This window comes from Pristiophorus japonicus, chromosome 2 (genome assembly GCF_044704955.1).
Source record: "Pristiophorus japonicus isolate sPriJap1 chromosome 2, sPriJap1.hap1, whole genome shotgun sequence".
Taxonomy (NCBI): Eukaryota; Metazoa; Chordata; class Chondrichthyes; family Pristiophoridae; genus Pristiophorus; species Pristiophorus japonicus.
Genome location: NC_091978.1, coordinates 148,984,003 through 149,004,681, shown reverse-complemented (window position 1 = coordinate 149,004,681; position 20,679 = coordinate 148,984,003). Strand labels below are relative to the sequence as shown.

Sequence of the window (20,679 nt, the reverse complement as noted above, 5' to 3'; positions counted from 1 at the left end):
TTGTCCCTCTCTCCCTGTTCTCCCGGTCTCTCTCCTTGTCACTCTCTCCCTGTCCCTCTCCCTGTCTTGCACCATGTCCCCCTGTCCCTCTCATCTCCCTGTCCTCTCTCCTGTCTCTCTCCGTCTCTCCCTCTCCCTATCCCTCTCTCCCTGTCTCTCTCCCTGTCTTGCTCCATGTCCCTCTACCTGTCTCTCTCTCCCTCTCCCTCTCTGTCTCTCTCCCTGTTTCTCCCTATCTCCCTGTCTCTCCCTGTCTCTCTCCTCCCCCTGCCCCTCTCCCTGTCTTGCTCCATGTCTCTCTCCCCTGTCTCTCTCCTCTCTCCCTGTCTCTCTGTCCCTCTCCCTGTCCCTCTCCCTGTCTCTCTCTCCCTGTCTCTCTCCCTGCTCTCTCCCTGTCCTCTCCCTGCTCTCCTGTCTTGCTCCATGTCTCTCTCCCTGCTCTCTCTCCTCTCTCCCTGTATCTCTCTCCCTCTCTCCCTGTCTCTCTCCCTGTCCTTCTCTCCCTGTCTCTCTCCCTCCCTGTCCTCTCCCTGCCCCTCTCCCTGTCTTGCTCCATGTCTCTCTCCCTGTCTCTCTCCCTCTCCCTCTCTCCCTGTATCTCTCCCTGTCCCTCTCTCCCTGTCCTTCTCTCCCTGTCCCTCTCCCTCCCTCTCTCCGTCTCTCTCTCTGTCCCTCACTCCCTGTCTCTCTCCCTGTCTCTCTCACTGTCTCTGTCTCCCTGTCTCTCTCCCTGTCTCTCTCCTGTTTCTCTCCCTATCTCTCTCCCTGTCTCTCTCCCTGTCCCTCTACCTCTCCCTGTTCTCTCGCCATGTCTTCTCTCCTGTCTGTCTCTCCCTGTCTCTCTCCCTGTCTCTCTCTCTCCCTCTCTCTCTCTCCTTGTCTCTCTCCCTGTCCTCTCTCACCCTCTCTCTCTCCCTGTCCTCTCCCTGTCCCCTCTCTCTGTCTCTCTCCCTGTCTCTCTCCCTCCCCCTGCCCTCTCCCTGTCTTGCTCCATGTCTCTCTCCCTGTCTCCTCCTTTCTCCCTGTCCTTCTCTCCCTGTCTCTCTCCTGTCTCTCTCTCCCTGTCCCTCTCTCTCTGTCTCCCCCCCTGTCCCTCTCCCTGTCCCTCTCTCCCTGTCTCTCTCCCTGTCTCTCTCCCTGTCCCTCACTCCCTGTCTCTCTCCCTGTCTCTCTCCCTGTCTCTCTCACTGTCTCTCTCTCCCTGTCCCTCTCTCCCTGTCTCTGTCCCTGTCTCTCTCTCCCTCTCTCCCTCCCTGTCTCTCTCTCCCTCTCTCTCTCCCTGTCCCTCTCTCCCTGTCCCTCTCTCCCTGTCTCTCTCTCTCCCTGTCTCTCTCTCTCTCTCTGTCTCTCTCCTGTCTCTCTCTCCCTCTCTCTCTCTCCCTGTCTCTCTCTCTCTCTGTCTCTCTCCCTGTCTCTCTCTCCCTCTCTCTCTCTCCCTGTCTCTCTCTCTCTGTCTCTCTCCCTGTCTCTCTCTCCCTCTCTCTCTCTCCCTGTCTCTCTCTCTCTGTCTCTCTCCCTGCCTCTCTCTCCCTCTCTCTCTCCCTGTCCCTCTCTCCCTGTCTCTCTCTCTCCCTGTCTCTCTCTCCCTGTCTCTCTCTCCCTCTCTCTCGCTCCCTGTCTCTCTCTCCCTCTCTCTCTCCATGTCCCTCTCTCCCTGTCTCTCTCTCTCCCTGTCTCTCCATCCCTGTTTCTCTCTCTCTCTCTCTCTCTTCCTGTCTCTCTCTCCCTGTCTCTCTCTCCCTGTCCCTCTCTCCCTGTCTCTCTCTCTTCCTGTCTCTCTCTTCCTGTCTCTCTCTCCCTGTCTCTCTCTCCCTGTCTCTCTCCCTGTCCCTCTCTCCCTGTCCCTCTCTCCCTGTCTCTCTCTCCTTGTCCCTCTCTCCCTGTCCCTCTGCCTGTCTTGCACCATGTCCCCCTGTCCCTCTCTCTCTCCCTGTCTCTCTCCCTGTCTCTCTCCCTCTCCCTATCCCTCTCTCCCTGTCTCTCTCCCTGTCTTGCTCCATGTCCCTCTACCTGTCTCTCTCCCTCCCTCTCCCTCTCTCCCTGTCTCTCTCCCTGTTTCTCTCCCTATCTCTCTCCCCTGTCCCTCTACCTCTCCCTGTCTCTCGCCATGTCTCTCTCCCTGTCTCTCTCTCCCTGTCTCTCTCCCTGTCTCTCGTTCTGTCTCTCTCCCTCTCCCTCTCTCCCTGTCTCTCTCTCCCTGTCTCTCTCCCTGTTTCTCTCCCTGTCTCTCTCCCTGTCTCTCTCCCTGTCCCTCTACCTCTCCCTGTCTCTCGCCCTGTCCCTCTCTCTCTGTCCATCTCTCCCTGTCCATCTCTCCCTGTCTCTCTCTCCATGTCTCTCTCTCCCTGTCCCTCTCTCCCTGTCTCTCTTCCTGTCCCTCTCTCCCTGTCTCTCTCTCCCTGTCTCTCTCTCCCTGTCTCTCTCTCCCTGTCCCTCTCTCCTTGTCTCTCTCTCCCTGTCTCTCTCTCCCTGTCTCTCTCTCCCTGTCCCTCTCTCCTTGTCTCTCTCTCCCTGTCCCTCTCTCCCTGTCTCCCTCTCCCTGTCACTTTCTCCCTGTCCCTCTCTCCCTGTCCCTCTCTCTCTGTCCATCTCTCCCTGTCCATCTCTCCCTGTCTCTCTCTCCGTGTTTCTCTCTCCCTGTGTCTCTCATCCTGTCCCTCTCTCCCTGTCTCTCTCTCCCTGTCTCTCTCTCCCTGTCTCTCTCTCCCTGTCTCTCTCTCCCTGTCCTCTCTCCCAGTCCCTCTCTCCCTGACTCTCTCCCTGTCCCTGTCCCTCTCCCTGCCCCTCTCCCTGTCTTGCTCCATGTCTCTCTCCCTGTCTCTCTCCCTCTCCCTCTCTCCCTGTCCTTCTCTCCCTGTCTCTCTCCCTGTCTCTCTTCGTGTCCCTCTCCACCTGTCCCTCTCCCTGTCCCTCTCCCTGCCCCTCTCTCTGTCTCTCTCCCTATCCTCCCTGTCTCTCTCCCTGTCTCTCTCGCTGTCTCTGTCTCCCTGTCTCTCTCCCTGTCCCTCTCTCCCTGTCTCTGTCCCTGTCTCTCTCTCCCTCTCTCTCTCCCTGTCCCTCTCTCCCTGTCTCTCTCTCTCCCTGTCTCTCTCACTCTGTCTCTCTCCCTGTCTCTCTCTCCCTCTCTCTCTCTCCCTCTCTCTCTCTCCCTGTCTCTCTCCCTGTCTCTCTCCCTGTCCCTCTCTCCCTGTCTCTCTCCCTGTCTCTCTCCCTGTCTCTCTCCCTCCCCCTGCCCCTCTCCCTGTCTTGCTCCATGTCTCTCTCCCTGTCTCTCTCCCTCGCCCTCTCTCCCTGTATCTCTCCCTGTCCCTCTCTCCCTGTCCTTCTCTCCCTGTCTCTCTCCCTGTCTCTCTTTCCCTGTCCCTCTCTCCGTGTCTCCCCCCCTGTCCCTCTCCCTGTCTCTCTCCCTGTCTCTCTCCCTGTCTCTCTCCCTGTCCCTCACTCCCTGTCTCTCTCCCTGTCTCTCTCCCTGTCTCTCTCTCCCTGTCTCTCTCCCTGTCCCTCTCTCCCTGTCTCTGTCCCTGTCTCTCTCTCCCTCTCTCTCTCCCTCTCTCTCTCCCTGTCCCTCTCTCCCTGTCCTTCTCTCCCTGTCTCTCTCTCTCTGTCTCTCTCCCTGTCTCTCTCTCCCCCTGTCTCTCTCTCTCTGTCTCTCTCCCTGTCTCTCTCTCCCTCTCTCTCTCCCTGTCTCTCTCTCTCTGTCTCTCTCCCTGTCTCTCTCTCCCTGTCTCTCTCCCTGTCCCTCTCTACCTGTCTCTCTCTCTCCCTGTCTCTCTCTCCCTGTCTCTCTCTCCCTCTCTCTCTCCATGTCCCTCTCTCCCTGTCTCTCTCTCTCCCTGTCTCTCCATCCCTGTTTCTCTCTCTCTCTCTCTCTCTCTCTTCCTGTCTCTCTCTCCCTGTCTCTCTCTCCCTGTCCCTCTCTCCCTGTCCCTCTCTCCCTGTCTCTCTCTCTTCCTGTCTCTCTCTTCCTGTCTCTCTCTCCCTGTCTCTCTCTCCCTGTCTCTCTCCCTGTCCCTCTCTCCCTGTCCCTCTCTCCCTGTCCCTCTCTCCCTCTCTCTCTCTCCTTGTCCCTCTCTCCCTGTCTCTCTCTCTCTGTCTCTCTCCCTGTCTCTCTCTCCCTCTCTCTCTCTCCCTGTCTCTCTCTCTCTCTGTCTCTCTCCCTGTCTCTCTCTCCCTGTCTCTCTCTCCCTGTCCCTCTCTCCCTGTCCCTCTCTCCCTGTCTCTCTCTCTTCCTGTCTCTCTCTTCCTGTCTCTCTCTCCCTGTCTCTCTCTCCCTGTCTCTCTCCCTGTCCCTCTCTCCCTGTCTCTCTCTCCCTATCCCTCTCTCCCTGTCTCTCTCCCTGTCTTGCTCCATGTCCCTCTACCTGTCTCTCTCCCTCCCTCTCCCTCTCTCCCTGTCTCTCTCCCTGTTTCTCTCCCTATCTCTCTCCGTCTCTCTCCCTGTCCCTCTACCTCTCCCTGTCTCTCGCCATGTCTCTCTCCCTGTCTCTATCTCCCTGTCTCTCTCCCTGTCTCTCTTTCTGTCTCTCTCCCTCTCCCTCTCTCCCTGTCTCTCTCCATGTCCCTCTCTCCCTGTCTCTCTGTCCCTCTCCCTGTCCCTCTCCCTGTCTCTCTCTCCCTGTCTCTCTCTCCCTGTCTCTCTCCCTGTCTCTCTCCCTCCCCCTGCCCCTCTCCCTGTCTTGCTCCATGTCTCTCTCCCTGTCTCTCTCCATGTCCCTCTCTCCCTGTCTCTCTGTCCCTCTCCCTGTCCCTCTCCCTGTCTCTCTCTCCCTGTCTCTCTCTCCCTGTCTCTCTCCCTGTCTCTCTCCCTCCCCCTGCCCCTCTCCCTGTCTTGCTCCATGTCTCTCTCCCTGTCTCTCTCCCTCTCCCTCTCTCCCTGTATCTCTCCCTGTCCCTCTCTCCCTGTCCTTCTCTCCCTGTCCTTCTCTCCCTGTCTCTCTCCCTGTCCCTGTCCCTCTCCCTGCCCCTCTCCCTGTCTTGCTCCATGTCTCTCTCCCTGTCTCTCTCCCTCTCCCTCTCTCCCTGTATCTCTCCCTGTCCCTCTCTCCCTGTCCTTCTCTCCCTGTCTCTCTCCCTGTCTCTCTTCCTGTCCCTCTCCACCTGTCCCTCTCCCTGTCCCTCTCCCTGCCCCTCTCTCCGTCTCTCTCCCTGTCCCTCACTCCCTGTCTCTCTCCCTGTCTCTCTCACTGTCTCTGTCTCCCTGTCTCTCTCCCTGTTTCTCTCCCTATCTCTCTCCCTGTCCCTCTACCTCTCCCTGTCTCTCGCCATGTCTCTCTCCCTGTCTCTCTCTCCCTGTCTCTCTCCCTGCCTCTCTCTCTCCCTCTCTCTCTCTCCCTGTCTCTCTCCCTGTCTCTCTCACCCTCTCTCTCTCCCTGTCCCTCTCCCTGTTCCTCTCTCCCTGTCTCTCTCCCTGTCTCTCTCCCTCCCCCTGCCCCTCTCCCTGTCTTGCTCCATGTCTCTCTCTCTGTCTCTCTCCCTCTCCCTCTCTCCCTGTATCTCTCCCTGTCCCTCTCTCCCTGTCCTTCTCTCCCTGTCTCTCTCCCTGTCTCTCTCTCCCTGTCCCTCTCTCTCTGTCTCCCCCCTGTCCCTCTCCCTGTCCCTCTCTCCCTGTCTCTCTCCCTGTCCCTCACTCCCTGTCTCTCTCCCTGTCTCTCTCCCTGTCTCTCTCACTGTCTCTCTCTCCCTGTCCCTCTCTCCCTGTCTCTGTCCCTGTCTCTCTCTCCCTGTCTCTCTCTCCCTGTCCCTCTCTCCCTGTCCCTCTCTCCCTGTCCCTCTCTCCCTGTCTCTCTCTCTCCCTGTCTCTCTCTCTCTGTCTCTCTCCCTGTCTCTCTCTCCATCTCTCTCTCTCCCTGTCTCTCTCCCTGTCCCTCTCTCCCTGTCTCTGTCCCTGTCTCTCTCTCCCTCTCTCTCTCCCTGTCTCTCTCTCCCTCTCTCTCTCCCTCTCTCTCTCCCTGTCCCTCTCTCCCTGTCTCTCTCTCTCCCTGTCTCTCTCTCCCTCTCTCTCTCTCCCTCTCTCTCTCTCCCTGTCTCTCTCTCCCTCTCTCTCTCCATGTCCCTCTCTCCCTCTCTCTCTCTCACCCTGTCTCTCCATCCCTTTTTCTCTCTCTCTCTCTCTCTCTTCCTGTCTCTCTCTCCCTGTCCCTCTCTCCCTGTCCCTCTCTCCCTGTCTCTCTCTCTTCCTGTCTCTCTCTTCCTGTCTCTCTCTCCCTGTCTCTCTCTCCCTGTCTCGCTCCCTGTCCCTCTCTCCCTGTCCCTCTCTCCCTGTCTCTCTCTCCTTGTCCCTCTCTCCCTGTCCCTCTCCCTGTCTTGCACCATGTCCCCCTGTCCCTCTCTCTCTCCCTGTCCCTCTCTCCCTGTCTCTCTCCCTGTCTCTCTCCCTCTCCCTATCCCTCTCTCCCTGTCTCTCTCCCTGTCTTGCTCCATGTCCCTCTACCTGTCTCTCTCCCTCCCTCTCCCTCTCTCCCTGTCTCTCTCCCTGTTTCTCTCCCTATCTCTCTCCCTGTCCCTCTACCTCTCCCTGTCTCTCGCCATGTCTCTCTCCCTGTCTCTCTCTCCCTGTCTCTCTCCCTGTCTCTCTTTCTGTCTCTCTCCCTCTCCCTCTCTCCCTGTCTCTCTCCATGTCCCTCTCTCCCTGTCTGTCTGTCCCTCTCCCTATCCCTCTCCCTGTCTCTCTCTCCCTGTCTCTCTCTCCCTGTCTCCCTCCCTGTTTCTCTCCCTGTCTCTCTCCCTGTCTCTCTCCCTGTCCCTCTACCTCTCCCTGTCTCTCGCCCTGTCTCTCTCCCTCTCCTCTCTCCCTGTCTCTCTCCCTGTCTCTCTCTCCCTGTTCCTCTCTCCCTGTCCCTCTCTCCCTGTCCCTCTCTCCCTGTCTCTCTCCCTGTCTCTCTCTCCCTGTCCCTCTCTCCCTGTCTTGCTCCATGTCCCTCTCTCCCTGTCTCTCTCCCTGTCCCTCTCCCTCTCCCTGTCCCTCTCTCCCTGTCTCTCTGTCCCTCTCCCTGTCCCTCTCCCTGTCTCTCTCTCCCTGTCTCTCTCCCTGTCCCTCTCTCCCTGTCCCTCTCTCCCTGTCTCTCTCTCCCTGTCTCTCTCTCTCTGTCTCTCTCCCTGTCTCTCTCTCCCTCTCTCTCTCCCTGTCCCTCTCTCCCTGTCCCTCTCTCCCTGAATCTCTCTCTCCCTGTCTCTCTCTCCCTGTCTCTCTCTCTCTGTCTCTCTCTCTCTGTCTCTCTCCCTGTCTCTCTCTCCCTCTCTCTCTCCTTGTCTCTCTCTCCCTGTCTCTCTCTCCCTGTCTCTCTCTCCCTGTCTCTCTCCCCCTGTCTCTCTCCCTGTCCCTCTCTTCCTGTCTCTCTCTCCCTGTCTCTCTCTCCCTGTCTCTCTCCCTGTTCCTCTCTCCCTGTCTCTCCCTGTCCCTCTCTCCCTGTCCCTCTCTCCCTGTTCCTCTCTCCCTGTCTCTCTCTCCTTGTCCCTCTCTCCCTGTCCCTCTCCCTGTCTTGCACCATGTCCCCCTGTCCCTCTCTCTCTCCCTGTCCCTCTCTCCCTGTCTCTCTCCCTCTCCCTATCCCTCTCTCCCTGTCTCTCTCCCTGTTTCTCTCCCTATCTCTCTCCCTGTCTCTCTCCCTGTCCCTCTACCTCTCCGTCTCTCGCCCTGTCTCTCTCTCCCTGTCTCTCTCCCTGTCTCTCTTTCTGTCTCTCTCCCTCTCCCTCTCTCCCTGTCTCTCTCCCTGTCCCTCTCTCCCTGTCTCTCTGTCCCTCTCCCTGTCCCTCTCCCTGTCTCTCTCTCCCTGTCTCTCTCCCTGTTTCTCTCCCTATCTCTCTCCCTGTCTCTCTCCCTGTCCCTCTACCTCTCCCTGTCTCTCGCCCTGTCTCTCTCCCTCTCTCTCTCTCCCTGTCTCTCTCCCTGTCCCTCTCTCCCTGTCTCTCTCCCTGTCCCTCTCTCCCTGTCCCTCTCTCCCTGTCCCTCTCTCCCTGTCTCTCTGTCCCTCTCCCTGTCTCTCTCTCCCTGTCTCTCTCTCCCTGTCTCTCTCTCCCTGTCTCTCTCCCTGTTCCTCTCTCCCTGTCCCTCTCTCCCTGTCTCTCTCTCCCTGTCCCTCTCTCCTTGTCTCTCTCTCCCTGTCTCTCTCTCCCTGTCCCTCTCTCCCTGTCTCTCTCTCCCTGTCCCTCTATCCCTGTCTCTCTTCCTGTCCCTCTCTCCCTGTCTCTCTCTCCCTGTCTCTCTCTCCCTGTCCCTCTCTCCCTGTCTTGCTCCATGTCCCTCTCTCCCTGTCTCTCTCCCTGTCCCTCTCCCTCTCCCTGTCCCTCTCTCCCTGTCCCTCTCTCCCTGCCTCTCTCCCTGTCCCTCTCTCCCTGTCTCTCTCCCTGTTTCTCTCCCTGTCTCTCTCCCTCTCCCTTTCCCTCTCCCTGCCCCTCTCCCTATCTTGCTCCATGTGTCTCTCCCTGTCTCTCTCCCTCTCCCTCTCTCCCTCTCTCTCTCTCCCTGTCTCTCTCTCCCTCTCTCTCTCCATGTCCCTCTCTCCCTCTCTCTCTCTCACCCTGTCTCTCCATCCCTTTTTCTCTCTCTCTCTCTCTCTCTTCCTGTCTCTCTCTCCCTGTCCCTCTCTCCCTGTCCCTCTCTCCCTGTCTCTCTCTCTTCCTGTCTCTCTCTTCCTGTCTCTCTCTCCCTGTCTCTCTCTCCCTGTCTCGCTCCCTGTCCCTCTCTCCCTGTCCCTCTCTCCCTGTCTCTCTCTCCTTGTCCCTCTCTCCCTGTCCCTCTCCCTGTCTTGCACCATGTCCCCCTGTCCCTCTCTCTCTCCCTGTCCCTCTCTCCCTGTCTCTCTCCCTGTCTCTCTCCCTCTCCCTATCCCTCTCTCCCTGTCTCTCTCCCTGTCTTGCTCCATGTCCCTCTACCTGTCTCTCTCCCTCCCTCTCCCTCTCTCCCTGTCTCTCTCCCTGTTTCTCTCCCTATCTCTCTCCCTGTCCCTCTACCTCTCCCTGTCTCTCGCCATGTCTCTCTCCCTGTCTCTCTCTCCCTGTCTCTCTCCCTGTCTCTCTTTCTGTCTCTCTCCCTCTCCCTCTCTCCCTGTCTCTCTCCATGTCCCTCTCTCCCTGTCTGTCTGTCCCTCTCCCTATCCCTCTCCCTGTCTCTCTCTCCCTGTCTCTCTCTCCCTGTCTCCCTCCCTGTTTCTCTCCCTGTCTCTCTCCCTGTCTCTCTCCCTGTCCCTCTACCTCTCCCTGTCTCTCGCCCTGTCTCTCTCCCTCTCCTCTCTCCCTGTCTCTCTCCCTGTCTCTCTCTCCCTGTTCCTCTCTCCCTGTCCCTCTCTCCCTGTCCCTCTCTCCCTGTCTCTCTCCCTGTCTCTCTCTCCCTGTCCCTCTCTCCCTGTCTTGCTCCATGTCCCTCTCTCCCTGTCTCTCTCCCTGTCCCTCTCCCTCTCCCTGTCCCTCTCTCCCTGTCTCTCTGTCCCTCTCCCTGTCCCTCTCCCTGTCTCTCTCTCCCTGTCTCTCTCCCTGTCCCTCTCTCCCTGTCCCTCTCTCCCTGTCTCTCTCTCCCTGTCTCTCTCTCTCTGTCTCTCTCCCTGTCTCTCTCTCCCTCTCTCTCTCCCTGTCCCTCTCTCCCTGTCCCTCTCTCCCTGAATCTCTCTCTCCCTGTCTCTCTCTCCCTGTCTCTCTCTCTCTGTCTCTCTCTCTCTGTCTCTCTCCCTGTCTCTCTCTCCCTCTCTCTCTCCTTGTCTCTCTCTCCCTGTCTCTCTCTCCCTGTCTCTCTCTCCCTGTCTCTCTCCCCCTGTCTCTCTCCCTGTCCCTCTCTTCCTGTCTCTCTCTCCCTGTCTCTCTCTCCCTGTCTCTCTCCCTGTTCCTCTCTCCCTGTCTCTCCCTGTCCCTCTCTCCCTGTCCCTCTCTCCCTGTTCCTCTCTCCCTGTCTCTCTCTCCTTGTCCCTCTCTCCCTGTCCCTCTCCCTGTCTTGCACCATGTCCCCCTGTCCCTCTCTCTCTCCCTGTCCCTCTCTCCCTGTCTCTCTCCCTCTCCCTATCCCTCTCTCCCTGTCTCTCTCCCTGTTTCTCTCCCTATCTCTCTCCCTGTCTCTCTCCCTGTCCCTCTACCTCTCCGTCTCTCGCCCTGTCTCTCTCTCCCTGTCTCTCTCCCTGTCTCTCTTTCTGTCTCTCTCCCTCTCCCTCTCTCCCTGTCTCTCTCCCTGTCCCTCTCTCCCTGTCTCTCTGTCCCTCTCCCTGTCCCTCTCCCTGTCTCTCTCTCCCTGTCTCTCTCCCTGTTTCTCTCCCTATCTCTCTCCCTGTCTCTCTCCCTGTCCCTCTACCTCTCCCTGTCTCTCGCCCTGTCTCTCTCCCTCTCTCTCTCTCCCTGTCTCTCTCCCTGTCCCTCTCTCCCTGTCTCTCTCCCTGTCCCTCTCTCCCTGTCCCTCTCTCCCTGTCCCTCTCTCCCTGTCTCTCTGTCCCTCTCCCTGTCTCTCTCTCCCTGTCTCTCTCTCCCTGTCTCTCTCTCCCTGTCTCTCTCCCTGTTCCTCTCTCCCTGTCCCTCTCTCCCTGTCTCTCTCTCCCTGTCCCTCTCTCCTTGTCTCTCTCTCCCTGTCTCTCTCTCCCTGTCCCTCTCTCCCTGTCTCTCTCTCCCTGTCCCTCTATCCCTGTCTCTCTTCCTGTCCCTCTCTCCCTGTCTCTCTCTCCCTGTCTCTCTCTCCCTGTCCCTCTCTCCCTGTCTTGCTCCATGTCCCTCTCTCCCTGTCTCTCTCCCTGTCCCTCTCCCTCTCCCTGTCCCTCTCTCCCTGTCCCTCTCTCCCTGCCTCTCTCCCTGTCCCTCTCTCCCTGTCTCTCTCCCTGTTTCTCTCCCTGTCTCTCTCCCTCTCCCTTTCCCTCTCCCTGCCCCTCTCCCTATCTTGCTCCATGTGTCTCTCCCTGTCTCTCTCCCTCTCCCTCTCTCCCTGTCCCTCTCTCCCTGTCTCTCTCCCTGTTTCTCTCCCTGTCTCTCTCCCTTTCTCTCTCCCTGTCCCTCTCTCTCTCCCTATCTCTCTCCCTGTCTCTCTCCCTGTCCCTCTCCCTGTCTCTCTCCCTCTCCCTCTCTGCCTCTCCCTCTCCCTGTCTTGCTCCATGTCCCTCTCCCTGCCTTTCTGTCTGCAATTGTCTCCACCTCTGTCTTCGCCTTCGGTGATGTCGGAGCGGGAGGTTGAGTCTCAACACAACCCATGAAGCGAGAGAAATGTTGTAATTTCAAATATGCGCTGAATGATACAGGCAAATATTTGGGAGGCAGACCAGTCCTTGAAGTAAAAATCACTGCCAACGGTCCACCAACCACTCTACGTATGTGTTGGAAAGCAGAAGAATGTAATGGTTAAACAGAAATTTGTTTCAAGATGGCGCCTTTAAATAGCACTGCTCCAGTTGCTTCCCGACTGCAACTTGACAGCTAAAGCTGTCGCTGTCACCGCCAAGCGGTAAGTGAGGGTGTGCGGCCTTTTTTCACTTCCAGGGCCGTAACGGTACGATGCGCATGACGATGACATCATCAATGCCGCCGCATATGAGCGGGGCGCTCCCGGTAGGTTCAAGTAAACCACCTGCAATGTCTGCACCTGTGAGTATGCACAGATCTGTTGTAGATCTGTTGAAACACCCAGGCTGCGACTTTCCGTCATCAGACCTTGCAGAGATACCTTGCAGAGCCCCCTCCTAGATGGTGTGCGCTGGTGACGCCTTTCTTCCATCAGCAGTACTGCCTCAATTACGACACGTAGCTCCTGTTTGTGAGCCTGGGGGGCGTCAGGACCGCCATGCAGGGGCTGCCTGTCTTTTACCAGGACCTCATCAGGCTCTGGAACAGAGTCGCCACCAAGCACAGCTCTCCCCCGTCTGGAGTGGCGACTGTCCTGCAGGAGCCGCTGCTCGGGAATCCGTACCTCCGCGACCGAGGTTTTAGGTGGCAGGTGGACGAGAGGGCTGTGGCTGGCGAGGTGACCATAGTCAGGGACCTGCTCGATGGCAGAGGAGCTGGATGGCGGCAGACGTAATGGCACGGCGCCTAAACTGGGCCGACGTCCGCCGTGCGGGCAATGCCATCGAGTCGCTAAAAACAGCACTGGGCCCTAACTCCATTAGGTGTGTCGAGGAGGCCCAAGCACGTGGGGAGATCCCGTCCGAATTGACCCCCATCTGGATGGAATTCCTCATCGGCGCCAAGCCCTGAAACCTCCCTCGTGAGCCGCGCCTCACAACTTGAGCCGCCTCGGGGAAATCCCCTCCGTGCCTTTCAGTTCTGCGTGGAGGGGTTTCCTGTATGGGCTGCTCCTGCACATTCTCCACCTTGCCATTCTCGTCTGCCGTCCGGACACGCCATGGCGCACCATCTTGCCATCCGGAGGAGGCGAGGGTCCTCAGTGGAATGCACCCTACGCGGGAGTCCTCCCACTATTTATTGGGGACTTGGCCTGGAGGGTGGTGCATGGAGCAGTCCCATGCAACAAGTTTTTAAGCTGGTTCACGGGCTCCCATGCCGCCTGCAATTTCTGCGGTCTAGAGGTGTCCGTGTTCGATGTTTTTACAGAATGTGCGAGGTTGCAGCCCCTGTTCCATTATTTAAAGGGGCTGCTCCTCAATTTCTGGTTGCACTTCAGTCCCACACTCCTGATCTTTGGGCACCCTGTGCGGAGGGGAACGGGTAGGTCCGAGGGCCTCCTCGTAGGACTGCTCCTGGGCACGGCCAAGGGGGCCATCAGCCAGTCCAGGCAGCGGGCGGTCGAGGGGGTCATTCTGCCCAACTGCCTGCCCCTCTTCCGCGATTAAATCCGAGCCAGGGTGTCCCTGGAGATGGAGCACGCGGTGTCCACCTGTACGCTCGCGGCTTTCCGCAAGAGGTGGGCGGCGGAGGGACTGGAGTGCATCATCATCCCTGGCAACCAAATTTTAATTTGAACCACGTCTAAAGTTTAATTTGTTTATGTTTGTCGGTTTTACCCAGGGGGCACGTGTATAATTTGTGTTTTTGGTGCCCTCAAAAAAATCCCCAAAAAACAAAAAAAACCAAAGGGGCACTTGAAAAGTTTTTGAAGTGTGACCCTCCACTTTAACCAGGGGGCACTTGTTTACAGATACAACAAAAATTGTTGTAGAGCTGTTGAAGCTCCCAGGCTGTGACTTTCTGACTTCAAGCCGTGCAGAAATACCTGTACTTCGAGTACCCTCCTATATGGTGTGCGCTGGCGACGGATTTCTTCCGCCAACAGTACTGCCTCAATTATGACACGCAACTCCTGTTTGTGAGCCTGGAGGGCGTCAGGACCGCCATGTGTGGGCTGCCTGTCTTTTACCAGAAATTCATCAGGGTCTGGAACAGAGTCGCCACCAAGCACAGTTCTCTCCCGTCTGGAGTGGCAGCTGTCCTTCAGGAGCCGCTGCTCAGGAATCCGTATCTCCACGACCGCGGTTTTTGGTGGCAGGCGGACGAGAGGGCTGTGTTTGGTGAGGTGACCAGGGTCAGGGACCTGCTCAATGTAGGAGGGGCGGGCTGGATGGCGTCAGAGGAGCTGGCACGGCGCCTATCCTGGGCCACGTCTGGCGTGCGCCCAATTCCATCGAGTCGCTAAAGAAGCACTGGGCCCTGACTCTGTTAGGTGTGTCGAGAATGCTGAAGCACATGGGGCGATCCCGTCCGAATTGACCCCCGTCCGGATGGAATTCCTCAGCGGCACCAAGTCCCGAACCTCCCTTGGGAGCCGGCGCCTCACAACTTGAGCCTCCTCTGGGAAATCCCCTCTGTGCCTTTCAGTTCTGCGCGGAGGGGATTCCTGTACGGGCTCCTCTTGCACACTCTCCACATTACCATTCTCATCTGCCATCCAGACACACCATGGCACACTATCTTGCTGTCCGGAGGAGGTGGGGATCCCCAATGGAGTTCTCTCTATGCGGGTGTCCTTCCTCTATTTATTGGGGACTTGGCCTGGAGGGTGTTGCATGGAGCAGTCCCGTGCAATAAATTTTTAAGTCGGTTCACAGGCTCCCAAACCACCTGTAATTTCTGCAGTCTAGAGGAGTCCGTGTTCAATATATATGCTGAGTGTGCAAGGTTGCAGCCCCTCTTCCCATATTTGAAGGGGTTGCTCCTCAAATTCTGGTTGCACTTCAGTACCACATTCCTGATCTTTGGTCATCCTGTGCGGAGGAGAGCGAGCAGGTCGAAAGGACTCCTCGTAGGACTGCTCCTGGGCATGGCCAGGGTGGCGCTCAGACAGTCCAGGCAGCGGGCGGTTGAGGGGGTCGTTCAGCCCGACTGTCTGCCTCTCTTCCATAGTTACATCCGAGCCAGGGTGTCCCTGGAGATGGAGCACACGGTGTCCACTGGTATGCTCGTGGCCTTCCACGAGAAGTGGACGCCAGAGGGACTGGAGTGCATCATCACCCCCGGCAACCAAATTTTAATTTGAACCACGTAATGTCTAAAGTTGAATTTGTTTAAGTTTGTCGGTTTAAGTGACCCCCCCCCTTTAATCAGGGGGCACTTGATTTAATGATTTATTGTTTTACAGGTGCAACTAAAATAGTTGTAGAGCTGTTGAGTTGGGAGTGGCTTAGCCAGTCACATGATGTTCACAAAACTCAATAAAACCCCAGCCAGTTGGGTTATGGGGATTCACAATGAGGCAAGTGGTTATGAGCCTGGTGGATGAACTAGTAATGTGTAGTCTGATTGTTAACCCTTTTGCTAATAAATAAACTAGTTCTTAATAGAAATGTGTTGCTATGAATTTTTGAGCAAAGAATCCATGAAGCGAATACAATATATCGCCCAATTCCCTGGGGGTGATTTTAGCACCACGCCTGGGTGAAAACCATTTTGCAAAACAGAACAATTTCGGCCCCTTAATCGCTAGTCGAGATGCCTACTGGCTATGGCATGCTGTTTCTCACTTTCTTTTCCAATATTTCCACCAAGTTCAGGTTACAAATATTGAACTTTACATTTCAAATGTAATGCACTGGAATGTACGACCTGAAAGGATGGTGGAAGCAGACTCAATAGTAACTGTCTAAAGGGAATTGGATATGTACTTGAAAAAGAAAAACATTGCAGTGCTTTGGGGAAAGAGCAGGGGTGTGGGACTAATTGGATAGCTCTTTCAAAGAGCTGGCACAGACACAATGGGCTGAATAGCCTCCTTCTGTGCTGGATGATTCTGTATTATGCTTAGGTGAAAAAATAGTTTCTAGTTCCATTGTATAAGGAGTGTGCAGTTTTAAGGCTGCATGGCAAATAGTGCTACCTATCCTCCACAGTGTTTATGAAATTGCTGAGTGTAATTGTATAAATGTGTGGCTTGCAAGCCATACATTCCTAATCAAAGTGCTCATATCCTATTTCAGTTTCTGTTCATATCGTTTTCCAACTCAGTGATCACAGAATCATAGGTTGGAATTTTCTGCAGGTTGGGGGTGGGGGTGCCTCTGAGGCAGGAAAATTTAACGGCATGGCCTGATTTGCATGTGAGGCCTCGGATTCCTGGCCGCAGCCAGCCAGATCAAGAGGCTGGTTGGCTGTGGGCGGGTAGGCCTGTCGATGTAGAGAAGGAGCGTGGGATCGGCTGTGGTTTGGTCGGGGATCGGCAGGGGAGAATTGGGAATGGGGGTGGTTGGAGATCGGCAGGTGTGGTCGGCTGGGGATCGGTAGGTGGAGTGAGAGATTCGGGGCCGGCAATCGGAGGATTGTGACCAGCCTCAACAGGTGGGGTAGGGTGAGGAGGCCTCATGGTGGGGATCGGAGGCCTCATGGGAGGTCTCGAATCGTGGGGGATGGGTTAGGCAGGGACCCTGGATCTCGGAGATAGTTATAAAGCCTGGATCCAACAGTTCCCCCCCCCCACCTCGGTTTAAATGTCAGGTTTCAAGAATTGTGTGAATCCCGTCCACATGCAATTGTATTAAAAATGGAGGTTAAAAAAGAGGCTTCCAGCTTTATTATAATATTTACATTGATGTCCCACCCCCTGGGAGAGGGTAGGTTGCACACCTCCCGTTGAAACTGGAAGTGGGCGGTTGGAGGCGGGATCAGGTCGGGAATCCCATTTTTAATAATTTAACTGCCCCACGCTCCAAACCCACCCTTTTTTTAAGGGCAAATTCCGGCCATTGAATCATACAACGCAGAGCAGGCCATTCGTGTTTGTGCCGGCTCGTTGAAGAGCTTTCCAATTAGTACCTCTCACCCGCTCTTTCCCTCTTTCTAGTGGGATCGGGTCGGGGCGAGGCGCTGGAGTTCGGGCATTGCACTCACGCCATCGTGCGGGGCCTGGCCGACTCCCTGGGCCGGATGGCTGCGGAGCGGCGGGGAGGTGGGTCTGGCCGGAGCCCCCGAGTCCGAGGTAGACATGAAGCGGGCCTGCCGCCAGCACCAGCACTATGTGGGGGTGCTGCGCCACACGCTCGGGCTGCAGGTGCTTGAGCTGCCAGCCGACCACAGCCTGCCCGACTGCGTCTTCACCGAGGACACGGTCGTGGTGTGCGGGGACACGGCGCTGCTCACCCAGTCCGGGGCGGCCAGCTGGAGGGGAGAGGCATTTTAGAGAAAAAATACACACCTACCTTAAGCTGCTGCCCACGTTGGACTTTCCGATGCTGAGGCCTCTCCTGACTGCCAGTCGCAGACCGTGCACGTCGACGCATGCGCAGGCCTACAGCTGGAGTCACGTGGCTCTGGGCAGCCAATCAGGTAAAATATCATAGTAATAGGAGTTCTGCAGGGTCCTAAACTCCTATTACTATGATTGTGATAAAGCCCGAAACACCCAAAACACTAATAAAAAATAGAAAAATAATTACACTACATTCATTTAAATTAAAGTTATTAATGTCTTTTTAAAAATAAAACAATGTTCTCCTATTGTGTTGATCATTATAAGTGAATCCTGTCATTTCTTACTGCAGTGATTCACCATTTTTCGACGAAAGACAGACGTATCCAAGCAATAAGAGAAATATCGAGAACCTTGCACCGCGGTGGACGAATGATGATTTATGTGTGGGCGATGGAACAAAAATACCGTCGTTTTGAAAAACAGGACATCTTTGTTCCTTGGAACCGATCCTTGTGTTCTAGACCATCATCAGAGTCTGGTCAAAACAACAACAAACCCATCATCGGGAGAACAGTCGAAGCACAAGATAAAGACCGAATAAAAACAGCTCCAATTGAGACCAGTGCAATGTTGTCTCTCGGACAGGATCAACACGCAATACTTCCTTACACAACTGACAATCACACCTTGTTAGAGAACTGCTGCCCCAGGATGTCCGAAGATCAAAAGTATCGATTTTACAAGAATCTGGGCAAATCGCTTCGTTCATGGTTCTTCTCCAAATCACTCGATGAGGCGACAATGCAGACACACATCGACCACCTTACGTCAATGAGGAATTCACCAGACGTAATACACGCATGGCGAAACAGCACTGTTTCCATGCAGCCTGTGGGGAAGTTGAGGATATCTTCTCGACACTGCAGTTTGGATGGAGGCTGCCCACCATTGATGAAGGGAGACAGTTTTGAAGATGATGAAGTATTCGCTGAAAATTCAAAACATGAAGAAGCACAATGGATAGAGACCAGAAGCACTTTGAAAGAAAAACAAGGAAGACATCAAAGTGAAATTTGCAGACATGGGGGCCTAAATCCTAATCAGGCTAATTCCATGGAAGACAGCCAGATTTTTCAGAAAAATGAAGAAGCACAGAGGTCCGAGGGAAGTGGGGCTAGGGTTTTTAAAAGGACTTCCACAATAGAGTCAACAGACTCTATGATTGACAGTACCAGAGCTGTGGCTTTGGACAATAAACAGGAGGAACTTGCAGATGCCACAGAATTCATGAGATATTATCATGTCTTCAGGGAAGGAGAATTGGCTCAGCTAATTGAAGAGAACGTACAAGAACTTCACATCCTCAGTTCTTGTTATGATCATGGCAATTGGTGTGTTATAGCAGAAAAAGAATGATATGCAGAGATTGTTAACTGACATATACATTTTAATATAGAAGCAAAGGTAATAGCTCTTTACGCCACTAAATTGTAATCACGCATTGCAGCAAAACTGTTTGCAACTGCAAATGTGCCAGTGGTAAGCACAATATTGAATACCGCAATGCTAAATATTAATTGTAGTCTGTAAAGTGACCTAGAGGTTTGTGCAATTGAATATTTCAGATATAATTGGACAGCATTTTCAGCATATTTTCTCATTGGTGCCACTAGAATTGCAGCAAAGCATGAGTGAGGAAGGGGCTCACATCTAAGGTAAGTTAAAATGACCATTCATCCTTGGTTATAGGACTGTTTTTAGGAATCAAGCATCAAAATGCCATAAGGTCATTGAAAATTACCACCTCACCAGTGCCAGGAGACTTCTCACACCTCTAGTAGTGCCACACTAATACTGCTCCAAAGAGGTGCATGGGAGCGACTTCATCACCCGATTATTCCCACCTATGCTGTGTGGACACACTCTGCCTCTGCTAGGTGGCTCTCTATAACTTAATGGTCCCACACATTGCTGTACCAGTGTGCTGCACCACCAGGTTGCGCGAATGTATTTTATACATCCTTTCTGGAAAGTGAGTGTTAGCTTGGTCTTTTGGGGCTGAAAACCTGCATGTCAGTATGTACCCATTGGTGACCTCTGGCACTAACCCCACTAGAGTTTGCAGGATTAAGGGGAGGTTATCTTATTAGCATACCAAGGACGACTCCCGTGCCACTAGGGAGGCACCTTGGGCTCTCTCACTTGCCCCAAGTTGCCAAGGAATTCAGGAGGAACATCTTTACCCAGAGAATGGTAGAATGTGGAACTCACTACCACAAGCAGTAGTTGAGGCGAATAGCACAGATGCATTTTAGGGAAAGTTATATCAATACAGGAGGGAGAAAAGAATATAGAGTATAAAATGTTGATAAAGTTAGATGAAGAAGGGTGGGAGGAAGGTTGTGTGGAGCATAAACACTGGCATGGACCTGTTGGGCCAAATGATCTGTTTCTGTGCTGTAAATACTATGTAATTAATCCTATAACAAATCTACAAAACATAAGCCTGGAAATCACTAAAAACAATGTTATAATATAAATATAGTTAAAGGGTTAACACCTACATCAAAGAAAAATTGATACAAACTCTAACTGTTTCTACAATAATATATTTTACAGCCATTTCCAAGATATAATTTTGAATATACCTGTATATATAAAATAATTTTAACAGACAACATACTGGCTTACTTAATTGTTAAAATTAGTGATAAAGATGCACTGTAAGGAGTCAACAGCAGGATGCATTCTGATTTTAAATATTCGTACTAGTCCCTTTATTTAAGCAATATAAAATTTCTTTATAAAAATGGTGATTCTTTATAAAAGCTGCGTTACACAGATTCTGTCAGATTTTGGAAATTTGATCAATAAAGATCAATCAATGTTGTTGCTCTGTAATGTTCTTAGGAAAGGTTAATATTTCCAGGAACCACATGATACTGTTCCAATATTTTATGCTCTTTTAGTATATAAGTGATACGTAAGTGATCATTGATGTTGTGTTGCTTTAGTTGGCCCCAGAGATAATATTTTAAGTTACAGTATACATAAGAACATAAGAAATAGGAGCAGGAGTTGATCCCTCGAGCCTGCTCCGCCATTTAATACGATCATGGTTGTACTTTGCTGCCCGCTCCCCAGTACAACAAGAAATATTTTATAATTTTGAACCGTTCAGTACAGGCATCATTTTTAAACATAGAACATCTAACATTAACTTTTTACACCATACATTATTCTAATTTAAGTTTAAATATAGGCTCCTTATATTAGTTATTACAAAACAATTAATGACATATTTGTTATTATAAAATCTCTGGAAATATACATTGGTCTTGGAGAGGATACAGCGCAGGTTCAGTAGAATGATTTCAGGGCTTCAGGGGTTAGATTATGAAGACAGGTTGAATAAAATTGCTTTGTATTACCTTGAGTTCAAAAGAAAGAAAGAAGAAAGAAAGACTTGGATTTATATAGCGCCTTTCACGACCACCGGAGGTCCCAAAGCGTTTTACAGCCAATTAAGTACTTTTGAAGTGTAGTCACTGTTGTAATGTCGTAAAGGTTGCGAGGTGATCTAATCGAGGTGTTAAAAACATTAAAGTAATTCGATAAGGTATGGCGGGTAAATGGAGCTGAGGCACAGATCAACCATAATCTTATTGAATGGTGGAACAGGCTCGAGGGGCTAAATACCCTAATCCTGTTGCTATGTTCCTAAATACTTAAAATATGTAGGCAACCACTGATGAGGGTTTGAGGAACAAGTGAGAATGTGTGTTGGTTTAAGTGCACTGTTAAACCTCAGAGAGAGAGAGATTTACCTGCCAGTGATCAACAGTCCTGATTTGGGCAACAGCGCTCCAAGGCGAATGGAGTGGCACTGCTGCAGACAGACTGATGAAATCCACTTAAAGAGCTGACGTTTGCTGGTGCCTTCCAAAGCACATTTGCCCTTTCCTATTGGGAATATAATCCCTTCCACAAGAAGTAAAGGTCCAAATTTGTTTTGGTCACTGGTAAGCTGAGCATCCTAGCCTAAGTGCACAGGCAATAACAGTGGGTTTGTGATCACTGGTCCATATGGATTGTTCCCCGTCATTGAGAATCGTGGCTGCCAAAACACAAAGGAGCAACAGTTTCAG

General features: G+C 53.5%; 1 protein-coding gene across 1 annotated transcript in view; it reads left to right on the top strand.

Annotated features, from left to right (window-relative positions):
* LOC139232510 (probable tRNA methyltransferase 9B) overlaps positions 1 to 17,947 on the top strand; it is a 101,536-nt gene extending 83,589 nt beyond the window's left edge. Inside the window, exon 3 of the mRNA XM_070862833.1 lies at positions 16,881 to 17,947. Coding sequence (XP_070718934.1) covers positions 16,881 to 17,947 — 1,067 coding nt within the window. The remainder of the gene's footprint in view (positions 1 to 16,880) is intronic.
* Positions 17,948 to 20,679: the final 2,732 nt, after the last annotated feature.